General features: G+C 44.4%; 1 protein-coding gene across 5 annotated transcripts in view; it reads right to left on the bottom strand.

Annotated features, from left to right (window-relative positions):
- Positions 1-845: 845 nt before the first annotated feature.
- Positions 846-15,737, bottom strand: part of zgc:86598 (STKc_CK2_alpha domain-containing protein) — an 86,961-nt gene continuing 72,069 nt past the window's right edge. For all 5 annotated transcript variants that reach the window (XM_048523797.2, XM_048523790.2, XM_048523804.2 and 2 more), the window contains exons 11-13: positions 15,011-15,159; positions 7,684-7,773; positions 846-1,644 (exon numbers count right to left, since the gene is read on the bottom strand). In XM_048523797.2, coding sequence (XP_048379754.1) covers positions 1,529-1,644; positions 7,684-7,773; positions 15,011-15,159 — 355 coding nt within the window. In that variant the 3' untranslated portion in view covers positions 846-1,528. The remainder of the gene's footprint in view (positions 1,645-7,683; positions 7,774-15,010; positions 15,160-15,737) is intronic.

The following is a 15,737-nucleotide window of genomic DNA, read 5'->3' as shown; positions in this document are numbered from 1 at the left end:
GGTCAAATTGGCCATCACTGCTGTAGATACAATGGAAATGTATACGTGCTTTTGAGAAACCCTCCTAACTTGAAGGGCCAAATGGCCTACGCCTGTTCCCACTTTCGGTGTTTCTATATTTGCCTTATTGGTTAGTCTGACATTTTAAACCAAATCCTATAACATCCAACAAGAAAATTCTCTTTATTAAATCAAACTTGTATTTCTTAAAACGATGACATGGTCTCAGGCACCCTGCCTCAAAATCTGATCCTTTTGAATGAGTCAGCCTAACAAAGTTCTATGTTGTATGAAGGGACAACAGAGTAGTTGGGATGGAAGTCTTTCCCTATCCAAACTCAAGGATAAGTGTTGCTCCAACAAATGTGAAAAAGCTCCACACCAACCAGGACAAAGCAGTTGCTTTATTCACACCTTCAGTATTTGGTCACTTCACCACCAACACACAATAGTAGGAGTCTGTCTCATCTACTTCAGAAATTCACACAAGCTCCTTCAATAGCCCCTTCCAAACACGTGACCTTCACCATCTAGGAGGACAAGGGCAGCAGATACGTGGGAACACCAACACTTATGAACTCCCTCCAAAGCCACATAACATTCTGATGTAGAAATATATCGCCATTTCTTCACTGTCGCTGGATCAAAATCCTGGAATTCCATCCTGAACTGCATGGTGGGTGTACCTACAGTATACAGACTACAGCCTTACAAAACGATTGCTCACCTCCACCACCTTCTCCAGGGCAGTTACGGATAGGCAATAGAATCTGGTGCTGATAATAATGCCCACAACATCCTGCAAAAGGGTAAATTTTTTAAAAAAGCAGTTCACAGCAACACAGTATCAGAAAAATGTATTCCTTTTATTATCATCATCTTTAGACTGGTGAGAGGTGCTGGTAGAGGGAAAGGTTCTCATTATAACACTTAAGGGAGTTTAAATACCGTGAAGCTCATTTGTAAATCCCCCTCACTGATCCTCTCGAGAGTGGGGAGGAGTAAAGTCTCAACTAATGTCTAGTCCTGCTCAAGCATCAGTTTCAGTAAGCGCACCAATAGTTTCAGGGCTGGGTTGTAACGAACATATAAAATAAACTTTTTTTTTGTTTTTTTTCTCCATAGCACTCTGCAATAACAGAGGCCAGGTATTCTAAAAACCTAGTGTCACAAAAAGAGAGCAGCTACATTGCTGATCGAGACAGGACAGGACAGGACAGGTCTCTGCAGTCCAGCAGTTAATTACACAGAAAACCAATGCCATTAACAGTCTGCAAACCTAAATAGTATTCATTTTGCAGGTGTCTGTCATTTTGTTTTTGCACTGAACAAAAATAAATGTGTTAACGATCCACAAACAATTGGAGCTTAGTCTCTGGCCTGCCTCCTGCCTCCTCCAGGAAATGCACAGACCAGGAGGAGGAGGAGGAGGAGGAGGAGGGAGGAGGGAGGAGGGAGGAGGGATTATGGTGACGGTGTGGCAAGGCCCTCAGTGCTTCAGGCAACGTCAACAGCCAAGGTTCAAGGGTCAAGGCTGTGCTCCGGCAGCTGCAGGAACAGGTGGCCCCAAAGTGCTGGGTGAAGATATGACTGGCGATCCGGCAAGAGGGCCCAAGGGCTGCGAGGCGGGCATCGAGATTATACCTGTAATGGGGAGGGGGTAGCAGAAGGCAAGAGAAAAAGACAGCCAGGTTATGGGCAAGAATCTCAGCACCATGACAAAACAGCAACCTTCAGACCTCTCAGAGCACAGTCCGGCAGGTCCTGGCAACACATTTTAAAAACTTATATTAAATTTAGAGCACAGACAGAGATTGGTGAGATCGATAGGGCCAATCAGTAACACAGCGAGTGTGGCAGGGCTATTGGCAAGAGAGATACAAATTGCAGGGTTTTAGGTAACAGGGACATGTAGAGAAACAGAGAGGTTGGGGAAAACATTTGAAGAAAATATATTATTTTCCTACAGAATAATTGACAGGAATCCTTTGGACTGTGACCCTGTATCTGTCTCCTGCGTGATACATCTCTCCAGCTGGGACAACGGAGGGAAGGGTGAGAACAGAGTTCAGGGAAGCACCTTGGGGCATTCTGCTATTTTATAAATGTGACACAGACTGGTCTGGCAGCGAGTCATGATGAAGGGTCAGAAAGAGAAATTGGGAAAGGTGACACAATTAGACTAATATCATTGCCTAACATTTGTCATGAGCAACACACTAGCTGACCTGTTCAATAAATATGAAATGACCAGGGAGAGACAGCATGTATTACAGGGCCAAATTATGTTTGTTTAATGTTTTGTTGGAGGACATTTAATGGAATAAATAAGAAATTAAATATCTTCACCCACAGGAAGGCAGGTAACTCGAGGGGATGTAACTCAGCTGGCAAAACAGCAAGCAAGAGAAGAATTTTTTCTGTTGAACAAATGTTCTGTTGCAGTAAGTTATTGTGATTTGGAACGTACTGCCTGAAAGGTCACCAGAAGCTGCTTCAATAGAAACTTTCAAAAGGAGAAACCAGAAACTTTTTGCTGGAGCAGTACAAGCTAGGGATGCTGTAGGGAATGGTCAGGAGACAGGGTTTAATTGAATACCTCTTGCTAACAGCCAGCACACATACAGCTTGCATCAAGATGATTCGATGAATTATGTGACAGCTGTTTGGAATTAGAAACCATAGTTGCAGGTAAATCAGAGAAATATCCTACAGATTAAAAACCAGTAGGAAGTTTAAAAATGTAAATTAAAAGCTAATTAAATAATTCGGAGGTGCAGGTTCAGACCACGTGTTGTACCTGCATGATGTGGGAGCTGATGGACCCCATTGTGGTTCACAGAGACCATACCTGGAGCAAGTGCTGGCTGCCTGAGGAACTCTAACTCGGAGTTGATGAGCTGAAGTCTGAGCTTTAAACACTGCGACACATCAGGCAGGGGCACAGTTATCTGAATACTGTGTTTCAGGCAGCAATCACCTTTGAAGTTAAGTACTTCAAATTGTAGCAGTGATCAGGACAGGAGAGTCTGACTGCGAGGGAGGTAGGCTCCAGAGGTGGTGCTGCAGGAGCCTCAGCCCTTGAGCTCGGCTGATATGAATGAGGTACTTGTTCCCTGGGCAGATGAGGGAAAGTACTGGAGGGAGGATGGTCACACTTCAGCATGGCATTGTAGGTCAGGAGGCCATTCAAGTGAGGAGATCAAAACAAAAGAAGTGTTAATGGTAGGGAACTCAACACTTAAAGGGACAAAGAGCATCCTTTATGAGTAGGATCGAGAGTCCCACATAGTGTACTGCCTGTGATGGTAAGGGAGTTTTTAAACTGGCTCGAAATGATACTGGAGTGGGAGGGGAGGATCCAGTTATTGTGACCCAATGACATAGGGAAGAGTTTCTGCATTATCAGGAATTAGGTGCAAAATTAAAGAACAGAACCTGAACGGTTATAATCTCTGGATTATTACCCAATCTATGTGCAAATTGGCAGAGAGATATGGAAATTAGGGAAGTAAATGTGTGGTTAAAGGAGTGGTATGGGAAGCGGCATTGTTATCGGGACAAGAGGGAACTGAAAAACTGGGATGAGCTTCACCTGAACTGATCTGGGACCACTGTCCCAGCAGAATGGGGCTGGTGGACTGCAGTGATTCAAGAAGGCAGCTCACCACCACCTTTTCAAGGGCAACTGTATAAATAAATGCTGATCAGCCAGCGACACCCACATCCCACAAATGAATTAAAAAAGGGTGGTCAAAATTTAAACTAGTAAAGGAGGTGGCAGGGGCTTGGCAATGTCAATACAGTTTCAAAATCAAGTGACATGACAGAGAGCAGAGAAACAGCCAGGACTCTTACTACAGGTACGGCAGGTAATGGAAAATCTGTAAGAAGTGTATTGATTAAACTGGAAAAGAGAAATAATAAACAGGTGAATAAAGCATCAGTGCTGAGGGACAGGTTACAGTGTCTGGCCAAATAAGGGTTTGCTATACAAATACACAGAGCATATGGAATAAACTAAATGAGCTGTAGGCACAAATTCAAATTGGAGATTATGAAATAGCAGCCATTACTGAGACATAGCCACAGGATGGTCAGGAACTGGGAACTAATTATACCAGGATGGGCAGGGAAAATGGCAGAGGGGTGGAGTGTTCTTACTAATTAGAAACAAAATTGCTTCTGGTGAGGGAGGACATGGTGAGGGCAAAGCATTCAGCAGAGACCATATTTGTGGAACTGAGGGACAGTAAAGAATCTTAAACTGTAAGAGGTGGCATCCGGAACCCCTGGTAGCAGCTCGGATTACAAGACTGTATCATTGCAGAAATTAAGCAAAATGTGTAGAAAAGCCAGGGTAATATTAATGGAGGATATTTAGTTTAACATAGTTTGGGAGAGACAGACAAGCACTTGTCAGAAAGGTTGTGAATTTCTGCAACGTGTCTACAATAGTTTCCAACAGCAATGTGTCCTGGATGCAATAAAGAGACAAGCAATGTTGGATTTAGTGATAAGCTACTAACCTAATTATGCGTGAACATTGATCAAATAGCAATCATAACCTGATCAAGTTTAATGTAGCATTTGAAAGCGAAACATATAAACCAGCTACAAGACTTTTAGATTTAGGTGAGGCTGTCTGTAACAAGATGGGAAAATGTGCTACTGGGCAAAACAACGGAGGGAAAGCGGAGACTGCTGAAAGCAAGATTTAATACAACACACTAACAGCTTACACCCCTTAGAGGGAAAAGCTCCATTTCACTGAATAAAAAAAAACAGCTATCGACAATTAAAGGGATAAGGGGCAGCATCAAACTAAAACAGATTTTTTTTAAAAGATGCAGAAAACAGCACTGATCCTACTGAATGGGAAAGATACAAAGACCAGGTCAGGGCCATAAAGCAACTTGCAAGAGCTCCCAAAAGGAATTACGAAAGGAAGCTTGCCTTGGACAGCAAAATCACTAAGAAGAAATTTTACAGTTCCATAAAAAGGAAAGCAGGTGGTCAGAAGCAATGTTGACCTACTAAAAGACTGAAAGTGGTGAGGTTGTCAGTGACTATGGGGAAATGGCAGACATATTGAACAATGACTCTGCCCCAGAATTTACAGCAGAAACTGAGGATATCTTGCTGGAAGTCCCACGGAAATTAACAGTGGATTGAAAACAGAGATGAAATGAAATTAAGAACAAAGAAAAAAAAAAATTACAGCAGAGGAATAGGCCCTTCGGCCCTCCAAGCCTGCACTGATCCAGATCCTCCAACTAAACCTATCAGCTATTTTCCAAGATGACAAAGTGTGGGGCTGGATGAACACAACAGGCCAAGCAGCGTCTTAGAAGCACAAAAGCTGACATTTCGGGCCTAGACGTCCAGCATCTGCAGCACCTATTTTCCAAGGATCTGTATCCCTCTGCTCCCTGCCCGTTCATGTATCTGTCTAGATACATCTTAATGACGCTATCGTGCCCGCCTCTACTACCTCCGCTGGCAACATGTTCCAGGCACTTACCACCCTCTGCGTAAAGAGCTTTCCACACATATCTGCCTTAAACTTTCCTCCTCTCACTTTGAACTCATGACCCCTAGTAATTGAGTTCCCCACTCTGGAGGGAAAAAGCTTCTTGCTATCCACCCTGTCTATACCCCTCATGATTTTGTAGACCTCAATCAGGTCCCCCCATCAATCTCCGTCTTTCTAATGAAAATAATCCTAATCTACTCAACCTCTCTTCATAGCTAGCACCCTCCATACCAGGCAACATCCTGGTGAACCTCCTCTGCACCCTCTCCAAAGCATCCACATCCTTTTGGAAATGTGGCGACCAGAACTGTATGCAGTATTCCAAATGTGATCAAACCAAAGTCCTACACAACTGTAACATGACCTGCCAACTCTTATATTCAATACCCCGTCTGATGAATGAAAGCATGCGTTGCCACCTTCAGGGTACCATGGACCTGAACACCCAGATCTCTCTGTGCATCAATTTTCCCCAGGGCTTTTCTATTTACCACAATGTTCACTCTTGAATTGGATCTTCCAAAATGCATCACCTCGCATTTGCCTGGATTGAACTCCATCTGCCATTTATCTGCCCAACTCTCCAGTCTATCTATATTCTGCTGTAATCTCTGACAGTCCCCTTCACTATCTGCTACTCCACCAATCTTAGTGTCATCAGCAAACTTGCTGATCAGACCATCTATACCTTCCTCCAGATCAACGCAAGTAAAACATCAGTAACGAGGAAATGAATAGAATTAAAGAACAAGAAATTCCCAGGATGATTTCCATCGAGGATGTTAAATAAAGAAGGGGAGCACATTGTGGGTGCTCTAACTAAAACCTTTCAGACTTCCCTAGGTGGAGGAGGAGTCATCTCTCTAGACTGGAGAATTGCATATTACTCTGCTTTTCAGCAAATATGAAAGAGGAAAAACCAAGGAATTACGGACTAGCAGTTAGCCTGACATCTGTGGTGGGGAAATTGTTCTATAATCAAGGATGGGGTAACTGAACACTTGCCCATGGATTTGAGAGCAAATTACTGACATGGCTGGGAAATTGATTGAGTGGCAGGTGACAAAGTAATGGGTAGGTTGTGACCAGTTGTGTCCCACTAGGATCTGTATTCAGGTCTCAATTATTCACATTTTCTATTAACAAATTGGATAACAGGATAGAAAGTCATATATTCAAATTTGCTAATGCTTTCAGTCAGGCAGCATTGAAGACAGTGTAGATGACAGTCTATCAACATCCTTTTGGGCAGAACTGTGGGAGATAGAGTTCAATATAATCAAGTAAAAGTTTATTCATTTTGGTCTGAAAAAAATATAGATCAGGGTACTTTACAGATGGAATGAAGTTAAATACAGTGAAGTCTGCAAAGATTTGAGAGTTCAGGCACGTAGATCTTTAAAATGTCACAAACAATCATGGAAGCTAATGGAATGCTGGCCTCGGGGCAAGAGTACAAGGATGCAGAAGTTAAATCCCACTCGGAGTACTGCGAGCAGGTCCGGGCACCATATCTTAGTAAAGATAAAGTGGTGGAGGTGGTTTAAGAGACACTTTGCTTTTTTGCACAAGGTCTCAAGTGCAACAGCAGAAAGTTATGCTCAAGCTGCATACAGCAACAGTGGTTAGACCACAGCTAGAGTATGGCATATAACGTTGATTATATGAAAGATGCGATCACATAAGTATGCACATCTGTAAGCGCACAGAAAGGATTTAGATAATACCGCATGAACTGATAATTTTAGCAATGGGGTAAGATTGGATGTGCTGGATCGAACTTAGGGGTTTGGATAGAAAGGACAGGAAAGTTTATTTTCATTAGTAGTGAAGTCAATAACCAGGGTTCATAGATTTGAAGTAATTGGTAAGAATGATTTGAGGGGATTGGAGGAGAACGTCCTCACCCAGGGGATGACGGAGATCTGAAGTTCACGGCCAATGGGTGATGGAGGCAGAAACCCCTCACCACGTTTAAAACTCATGTCGGATTGACGCTTGAGGGGCTAATCTACAGACCAAGCTTTGGAAGGTACTGTCCCCATAGCATCAGCACAGATCTCTGTCCAGTCACATAAACCCCTACAGCACACGGTTGCCCCTGTCAATCTTTTCACTCTTCAAAATCAACGGGTGAACGTGCTTACCTGATATCAGACTGGCAGAGCTGACTGGGGTGCTACTGGACGACATACTCGCTGTGGAACCCATTCGCACCTGATCTTTCACGACTGGATCTGTGGAGGAGACAGATTTAAATTAAACACAACAAACATTTGCTGTCTCCAAGAGCAGCAGAAGACTGCACACTCAGCACCTTTGAGCATGCCCCTCCATTCAACAAGATCATGGATGATCTACAACTTGATTGTATCTGTGTGCCTCTGTTCTACAGCCCTTCACACACCATGAAGCAAAAAAACAAATCAATCGATCTCAGTCCTAAACACTTTCAGGGGAAGTGATGGCCTAGTGGTATTATCGCTTGTCTGTTAATCCACAGACCCAGATAATGTTCTGGGGACCTGAGTTCAAATCCCACAATGGCAGATGGTGGAATTTGACTCGAATTTAAAAAAAATTGGAATTAACAATCTAATGATGACCATGCCGATTGTCGGGGAAAAACCCACCTGATTCACCAATGTCCTTTAGGGAAGGACACTGCCATCCTTACCTGGTCTGGCCTACATGTGAGTCTAGACCCACAGCAATGCTGCTGACTCAGAACTGCCCTCTGGGCAATTAGGGATGGGCGACTAATTAGTCAGCAACGTCCTCATCCCGTGAACAAATAAAGAAAAATAAAAGTCAATAGCCAGCGTCACCACTTTTTGTAGAGTGTTAGACAATAAAGAGATAAAAGAGGAGAGCTGGGGATGCTGGCGATGTGAAACAAAAACCAAAATTGCTAAAAATCAAAACTCAGCAGGTCTGGCAGCATCTGTGAAGAGAAAGCAGAGTTAACATTGAATCCAATGTCCCTTGGAACAGGGGCAATTTCGGTTTTTGTTAAAGAGTTGTGTTCTACTCAGAATTTATGGCAAGCATTGACAAGATGTTGATAAGCTGTTTAGGCCCAAGGTCACTAGAGTTTAGAAGAATGAGAGGAGATATACTTGAGGTGTATAAAGATGCAGAGGGGGATTGACAAAGTAGACAAAGATGATGGTTCCTCGTGTGGGGCAATCTCGAACAAGCAGTCATAGCTTTAGAATAAAGAGTAACAGACACAAAACAGAGAGAAATGGCTTCTCTGAAGAGGTCATGAATCTGTGGAATTCATTACCATAGAATGCAGGGATATGTAACAAATTTAAGGAGGCAACAGACTTTAAATTAGTCACAGGCTAAGGGGTTATGAGGAGCGGCAATTTATGGGGATAGGCCTTCTGCATTCTTCTGATTATAGAGAGATTTGGACAATCTACAGCAGGCATTTCAAAGCCAGGAGAGTACCAGCCGTGTATTCACCAGATCCTCGAAATCTGGTGACAAGATGGTCCAATTGCAGCATCTTGTTCAAAGCCAATCCACCCAACACTGGTGCACAATTAAATTCCAAACCAGCTCCCCAGGAGTGATGCGCAGTTCATGTATCCAACACCAAACTCCTGAAGCAACTGCGCAACTTAGAGCTTGGTCACGGCAAGAGGCTCCCAGGAGGACAGTGGAAGTGCTTTTAGGGATTTCTCTAAAGCCTCCCTGAAGAGGGCAAACACCCCACCGACTCCTGGGAGGCTGAGGCTTGGGAGGTCAGATGCACGAAGGACCTAGGAGTGCAAATCCAAGGCTCCCTGGAAGTGGCAACATAAGTGGAGAAGGTGATAGAGAAGGCATGCAGCATGCTTACCTTCATTGGTCAGGGCACTGAATGTAAAAATTGGCAAGGCATATTGCAGCTGCATGAAACTTTGGCCAGGCCACATTTTGAGTATGTACACATTTCTGGTTGTCTCACTATCTGAAGGATGTGGAGGCTTTGGAGAGAGTGCTGAAGAGGTTTACCAGGATGTTGCTTGTATTGGAATGTATTAGCTGCAACGGCAGGCTAGAGTGTCAAAGGCTGAAAGATGACCTGAAAGAAGTAAGTTTTTAAAATCATGAAGGGCATGGATAGGGTGGATAGTCGGACACTATTTGAGGGGAAAAGTTTAAAAGGAGATGTGCGAAGGAAGTTTTTTTAAAAACACAGAGAGAGAGAGGGAGGCACCTCAAACATGCTGCCGGGGAATGTGGTAGCAACAGATACGTTGGCAAAGTTTAAAGAGACACTTTGGAGACAGTAACGACTATATTTGCTGGAAGCTTAAGTCAATACATGTGGAGCTGGAAAAGCACAAGGTCAGACAGCATCCAAGAAGCAGGAAAGTAAATGTTTTGGGCTGAAACCCTTCGTCAGGATTTTGCAGAGACATTTTGACAGGTGTATGAGGGGGCAGAGAATAGAGGGATATGAACTATGTGTAGGCATATGGGACTAGTTTAGATTGGCATCATGGTTGGCACAGACATGGTGGGCTGAAGGGTCTGCTCCTGTGCTGCACAGTTCTATGTTCTAATAAGAAAAATGAAAAACATTCGCTTGGGAAGGCACTGAACACATATCGGAAGCTGTGGTGTTGGAGAAAGCGAGCGCACAAACCTCCAAACCACCAATTTACTTATCTGCACAAACACCAGCTGCCCTACACAGAGCACAGTCTGCAAATGATACCTTTCAACCTGCTGAGCCTAATGTAACTTTTATTTTTCTAGTCTGCGAGTTGTAACAAGAGAAGTTCCTACTTTAAACAAAAGAAAGCGTGGAAGTTGGTATTTGCATTTCTGTTGATAGATCGTAAAAAAGGATACAATACATTAATGGTTTAGGTGAAGGACCTAAATATAATATCCGCATGTTTGCACCTGATACAAACCTGGCTGGGAGGGTGAGCTGTGAGGAGGATGCAGAAATGCTTCAGTAAAATTTGGGTAAGTTGAGTGAGTGAGTAAAGACATGGCAGATGCAGAATAACATGGATAAATGTGACATTATAGACTTTGACAGTAAAAACAGAAAAAGTGGATTATCACAGATAACACAGTGTGGGGCTGGATGAATACAGCAGGCCAAGCAGCATCTTAGGGGCAGGAAAGCTGATGTTTTGGGCCTAGACCCTTCCACCCTAAGGTGGATTATCAATTGGGAAAGAGGGAAAATACAGCGACCCCTCCATGTCTTTATATAACCATGTGTTGAAGATAAACATGCAATTAGACAGCAGTTAAGACAGCAAATGGCATGTTGAGGATTCGAGTACGGGACGTGTCGGTGAGACCACACCAGGAGTATTACATGCAGTTCTGGTCTCCTTATCTGAGGATAGTTCTGCCTATGGAGGGGGTGAAGCAGATGTTTACTAGACTGTTTCCTGGAATGGTAGGACTGATGTACAAAGACAGACTAGATCAGCTCAGACTATGTTCACTGGAGTTTGGATGAATGATGGGGTATTTGATAGAAACATAAAAACATAAACATGACTAGACAGGGTGAACACAAGGAGCATGCTCCTGATGACTAGGGGGACCACAGCCTAGGGATACAAAGTAGGCTATTTAGGACTGAGACGAGGAGAAATTTGTTGTGGGGAGCCTGTGGAATTCTCTGCCACAGAACGCAGTTGAGGCCAAAACGTTGAATGTTTTCAAGGAAGAGTCAGGTGTAATTGTTAGGGCTAAAGGGAGAAAACGCGAACAGCGTACTGAGTAAGATTATCAGCCTCGATCATATTGTATCTCAGAGCAGGCTCGAAAGGTCAAATGGCTTATCACTGCTCCAATTTTCTACATATTTGTGTGTTTATAATTCTAAAGCTTAAAAATACGCTGGTGGTATAGCACCCTTCTGTCTAATTCACCCACACCGACCAGACATCCCAATCTGACCAGAACCCACTTGCCAGCATTTGGCCCGTATCCCTCCAAACGTTCCTATTCACATCCCCATCCATGTGCCTTTTAAATGTTGTAACTGTACCAGCTTCCGCACTTCCCCTGGCAGCTCACTCCATACATATACCATCCTCTGTGTGAAAAAGTTGCCCCTTAAGTCCGTTTCAAATCTTGCCCCTCTCATCTTAAACCGGTGCCGTCTAGTTTTGGACTTCCCCCACCCCAGGGAAAAGACCTTGGATAGGGTGAATAGCCATGCCCCTCATGATTTTATAAAATGTCTATAAGGTCACCCCTCAGCCTCTGATGTGCCAGGGTTAAAAGGCTCAGCCTCCTCAGCCTCTCACTATAATTCAAACCCTCCAGTCCCAGCAACATCCTTGTATGCACCCTCTCAAGTTTAACAACATTTTTTCTATGGAAGAACAACCAGATTTGTAAGCAGTATTCTAAAAGGGGCCTCACCAATGTCCTGCATAGCCACAACATGACATCCCAAATCCTATACTCAATGTTCTGATCAATGAAGGCAAGCGCGCCAAATGCCTTCTTCACCTCCCTGTCTATCTGCAACTCCATTTTTAAGGAACTACATACCTGTACCCTAAGGGTTTTTTGTTCAACAACACTCCCCAGGGCCATACCATTAACTGTACAAGTCCTGTCCTGGTTTGCCTTCCCAAAATGCAGTACCTCACATTTATTTAGTCTTGGGGCGGCACAGTGGCTCAGTGGTTTGCACTGCAGCCTCACAGCAGCAGGGACCCGGGTTCGATTCCAGCCTCGGGTGTGGAGTCTGTGTGGAGTTTGCACATTCTCCCCGTGTCTGCGTGGGTTTCCTCCGGGTGCTCCTGTTTCCTCCCACAGTCCAAAGCTAGGTGGATTGGCCATGCTAAATTACCCATAGTGTTCAGGGGTGTGTGGGTTATAGGGGGATGGGTCTGGGTGGGATGCTCCAAGGGGCGGTGTGGACTTGTTGGGCCGATGGGCCTGTTTCCACACTGTAGGGAATTGAATCGAACCTTTCAATATTCTGATGACTGAGGCAGATAGATTATTGATAAGCAAAGGGTGAAAGGTCAGGAAACCTGGTTCAGCCACATGCGGAGTATTGTGACCAGTTCTGGTCACCTCATTACAGGAAAGATGTGCAAGCATTGGAAAAGGTGCAGAGCAGATTTACCAGGATGTTGCCTGGAATGGAGGGAAGGTCTTACGAGGAAAGGTTGAGAGAGCTAGGGCTTTTCTCTTTAGAAACACAAAGGATGAGAGGTGACTTGATAGAGGTGTACAAAATGATCAGAGGTATAGATAGAGTAGACAGCTTGAGACTTTCCCTCGGGTGGAGCTAGCTATTATGAGGGGACATAGTTTTAAAGTGAGTCGAGGTAGATATCGGTGAGACGTCAGAGGTAGGTTCTTTACTCAGAGAGGGGTCAGGGCGTGGAACGCATTGCTGGAGAGGATAGTTGAGTCGGCCTCATTGGGGCATTTAAGCGGCTATTAGACAGGCATATGGATGATAGTATAAGGTAGGGGTGGAGGTTAGATAGACCTTAGGTTTAGGGTAAATGTTTGGCACCACACTGTGGGCCGAATGGCCTGTGCTGTTCTATGTTCAATGGGCAGGAATGCAAATAAACAGATCAATCAGGATTTTACTGAATGGTGGAGCTCGCTTAAGGGAATGTATGGGCTACACTTGGTCATAATTCGTACACTCTTAACTGTCTGCTCATTTGGAAAGTATAATGAACTGTACGGCCTTCTACACTGTCCCAATTTGGTAACTGAATAAATTCAAGGCTGAGTTGAACAGATTTTTAACAGATGAACGAGCGAAAGGTTGCAGTGGGCACACAGAAAGTAGAGCTCTGACTAACGAGATCACCCATGATCTTACGAAATGGCAAAGCAGATATGAAGGGCTAAAGGACCTAATCCAGCTCCACGGATCTCGGATTGTAATGGGGGTGCAGGGAGCACAGCAATCAGCACTTGTCTGATTAAGTAATTAAACGTTGGCAGGACTAGTGATTAGCAAAGCACACAATAACCCAGACTTTATTAATAGAGACACAGAGTCCAAGAGGAAGGCAGCTATATTAAATTTATATCAGACAATGCTCCGGCCTCGACCGAGTGGGGTTCAGAGCTCAGTGCTGCACTTTAGGAAGGGCATAAACACTTTGGAGAAGGAGCAGTAGATATTTATGAAAATGGCTCCAGGGATGAGGAATTTCACTGGTCGATTTATATGGGAGAAGTCCGGACTGTTCTCCTTGCAGAGGAGATTTAATCAAATAATTTAAAATCATCGGCGGCTGACCAGAACAGACTGTACAGAAGCTGTTCCCATTCGTGCAAAGATAATGCAGGAAGGTTTAATATAATTGGTTAAAGCAAGCAAAAGCGATGATCAAAAGCTTTGTCACACTGAGTGGTGAAGGTTTGGAATGTTCTACCTTTGAGTGTAGTAGAGGCAGGTTCAATGAACACTTTCAGAAAGGGGTTCAACTGGAAATGGAGAGATAGCAGGAAAATAGCACTGAGTAACATGCTCAGAGAGATGGTGCAGACATGATGGGCCTCCTTCTCAGATACCTGTTAATTCCCCCTGTGCTTGGGATAGCTTTGTGGTTTGTCAAACTTTTGTTCAATCTGCAAACATTTATTCAAAACCGATACTGCTTCCTGATCTTCGCTAAGGTCACACAACTGGCAAAATAAGGATAAACACCTGATAGCTTCACTGAGTAGGAAGACAGATCTCAGGATTAATCCTACCCAGTCTCCATTTTGGACTGTATCCCATCACACTCCCACCCTCCATCTCACCCATCACACGGTGAGCTTCCAGTTACAGTTGAACTATGTTTTATTTTCTGACTGGAGCCTGGTCCAAGATCTATGTGCAGCAGCAATATACACAATCAGAAGGCAATCCTGGGAATAGCGTCAGCTTCCGAGGACCCTCGGAGTAGCTGCACAGTTTAGAGAGAACGCTAGCTGCTCTCAGCAAGGAACAGACACTTATATGCCATTTACTTTGCGCTACGTTTCCCTGGAACCCTGCACTTTGTTCCTTTTCAGATTATTATCCAATTTCCTCAGAAAACCTTGATCGAACTGGTTTCTTCTGCCAATCACCTTAAATCTGTGTTCTCTGGTTCTTGGTTGGTAGGTTGAGGTTGATGTTGAGAAGACACTGGGTCATGAAGGGAGAGAACAGGAAAGTGGAGGTGAGGGCTGTAAAATCAGTCATGGTCTTCCTGCATGATACAGCAGACTCGAGGAACAGTACCCTCTAACCCTGCACCCTGTGATGCTTTACAATGCGACATGGATTCAGGAGGAGAACTGGGTCCACTTCAAGACACAAATCAGCAACAAGCAACAAAACCACAACAAGTGAGTAAATATAAGAGACAGACAGTCATGGATTCCAGCTTTTTCTCATATTTCATCCTCCCACAGATGCACCATGTTACTGCCCTCCCCTCACTCAGCCCTGTTCAATTTTGGGGGGTGACATACAGAAGTAGGGATGATCCATGGCCTCTCTCGCCGTAAGCCGTGCTTGGTGGTCATAACGGAGTAACTTGTCCAAGAAGTCCAGAGCCTCTGAACTGACCAAGTGCTGGTTTTCACTGTGCACAAAACGTTCCCACCTCTTCCGGGAATGCCTGGAGACGAAAGGGGATGACACAGGTTAACAGGTGATGGCAGAACAACCTTGCAGAGGCAGACCTACACACTTGGGGTCATTCGCACTGTGACCAAAAGGTGGCACATAAATTTAAGTTCCTTCTGTGGGGGCGCTGACTCTGAGTGAGGCACCTGGGTTAAAGTGTTCAACCTTGCTGTGCCAGTTTTGTTCATCCCATATCCAAGTTATTGTGAGGAGCAGGCACTACAGCCAGCTTGCACACAAGGTCGCAGGAGCACCATGAGTGCACAGTCAGCGCACAGCGCGGTGACATGCGACTGGTCAATCTCCTTTTGACAGCAGTATTGCAGGAAAAATGCAACTGAGGGAGGGAATTACTACAAGAGGCATAGATAAGGGAGAGAGCCAACAGCCTTTCCCCACGTTAGGGGAGTCTAAAACTAGAGCAGTAGGTTTAAGGTGAGACAGGCGAGGTACAAATGGATCCAGAGGAGCAATCCTTTCACAGAGGGTGGTGAGCGTCTGGATCATGCTGCCAGAGGTAGTGGTGGAAGCGAGTGCAATTTCATCAGTAAGAAACCGTTACACAGGTAC

The sequence above is a fragment of the Stegostoma tigrinum genome, chromosome 2 (assembly GCF_030684315.1).
Source record: "Stegostoma tigrinum isolate sSteTig4 chromosome 2, sSteTig4.hap1, whole genome shotgun sequence".
Classification (NCBI taxonomy): Eukaryota; Metazoa; Chordata; class Chondrichthyes; order Orectolobiformes; family Stegostomatidae; genus Stegostoma; species Stegostoma tigrinum.
This window is presented reverse-complemented; position numbering and strand designations above follow the sequence as displayed.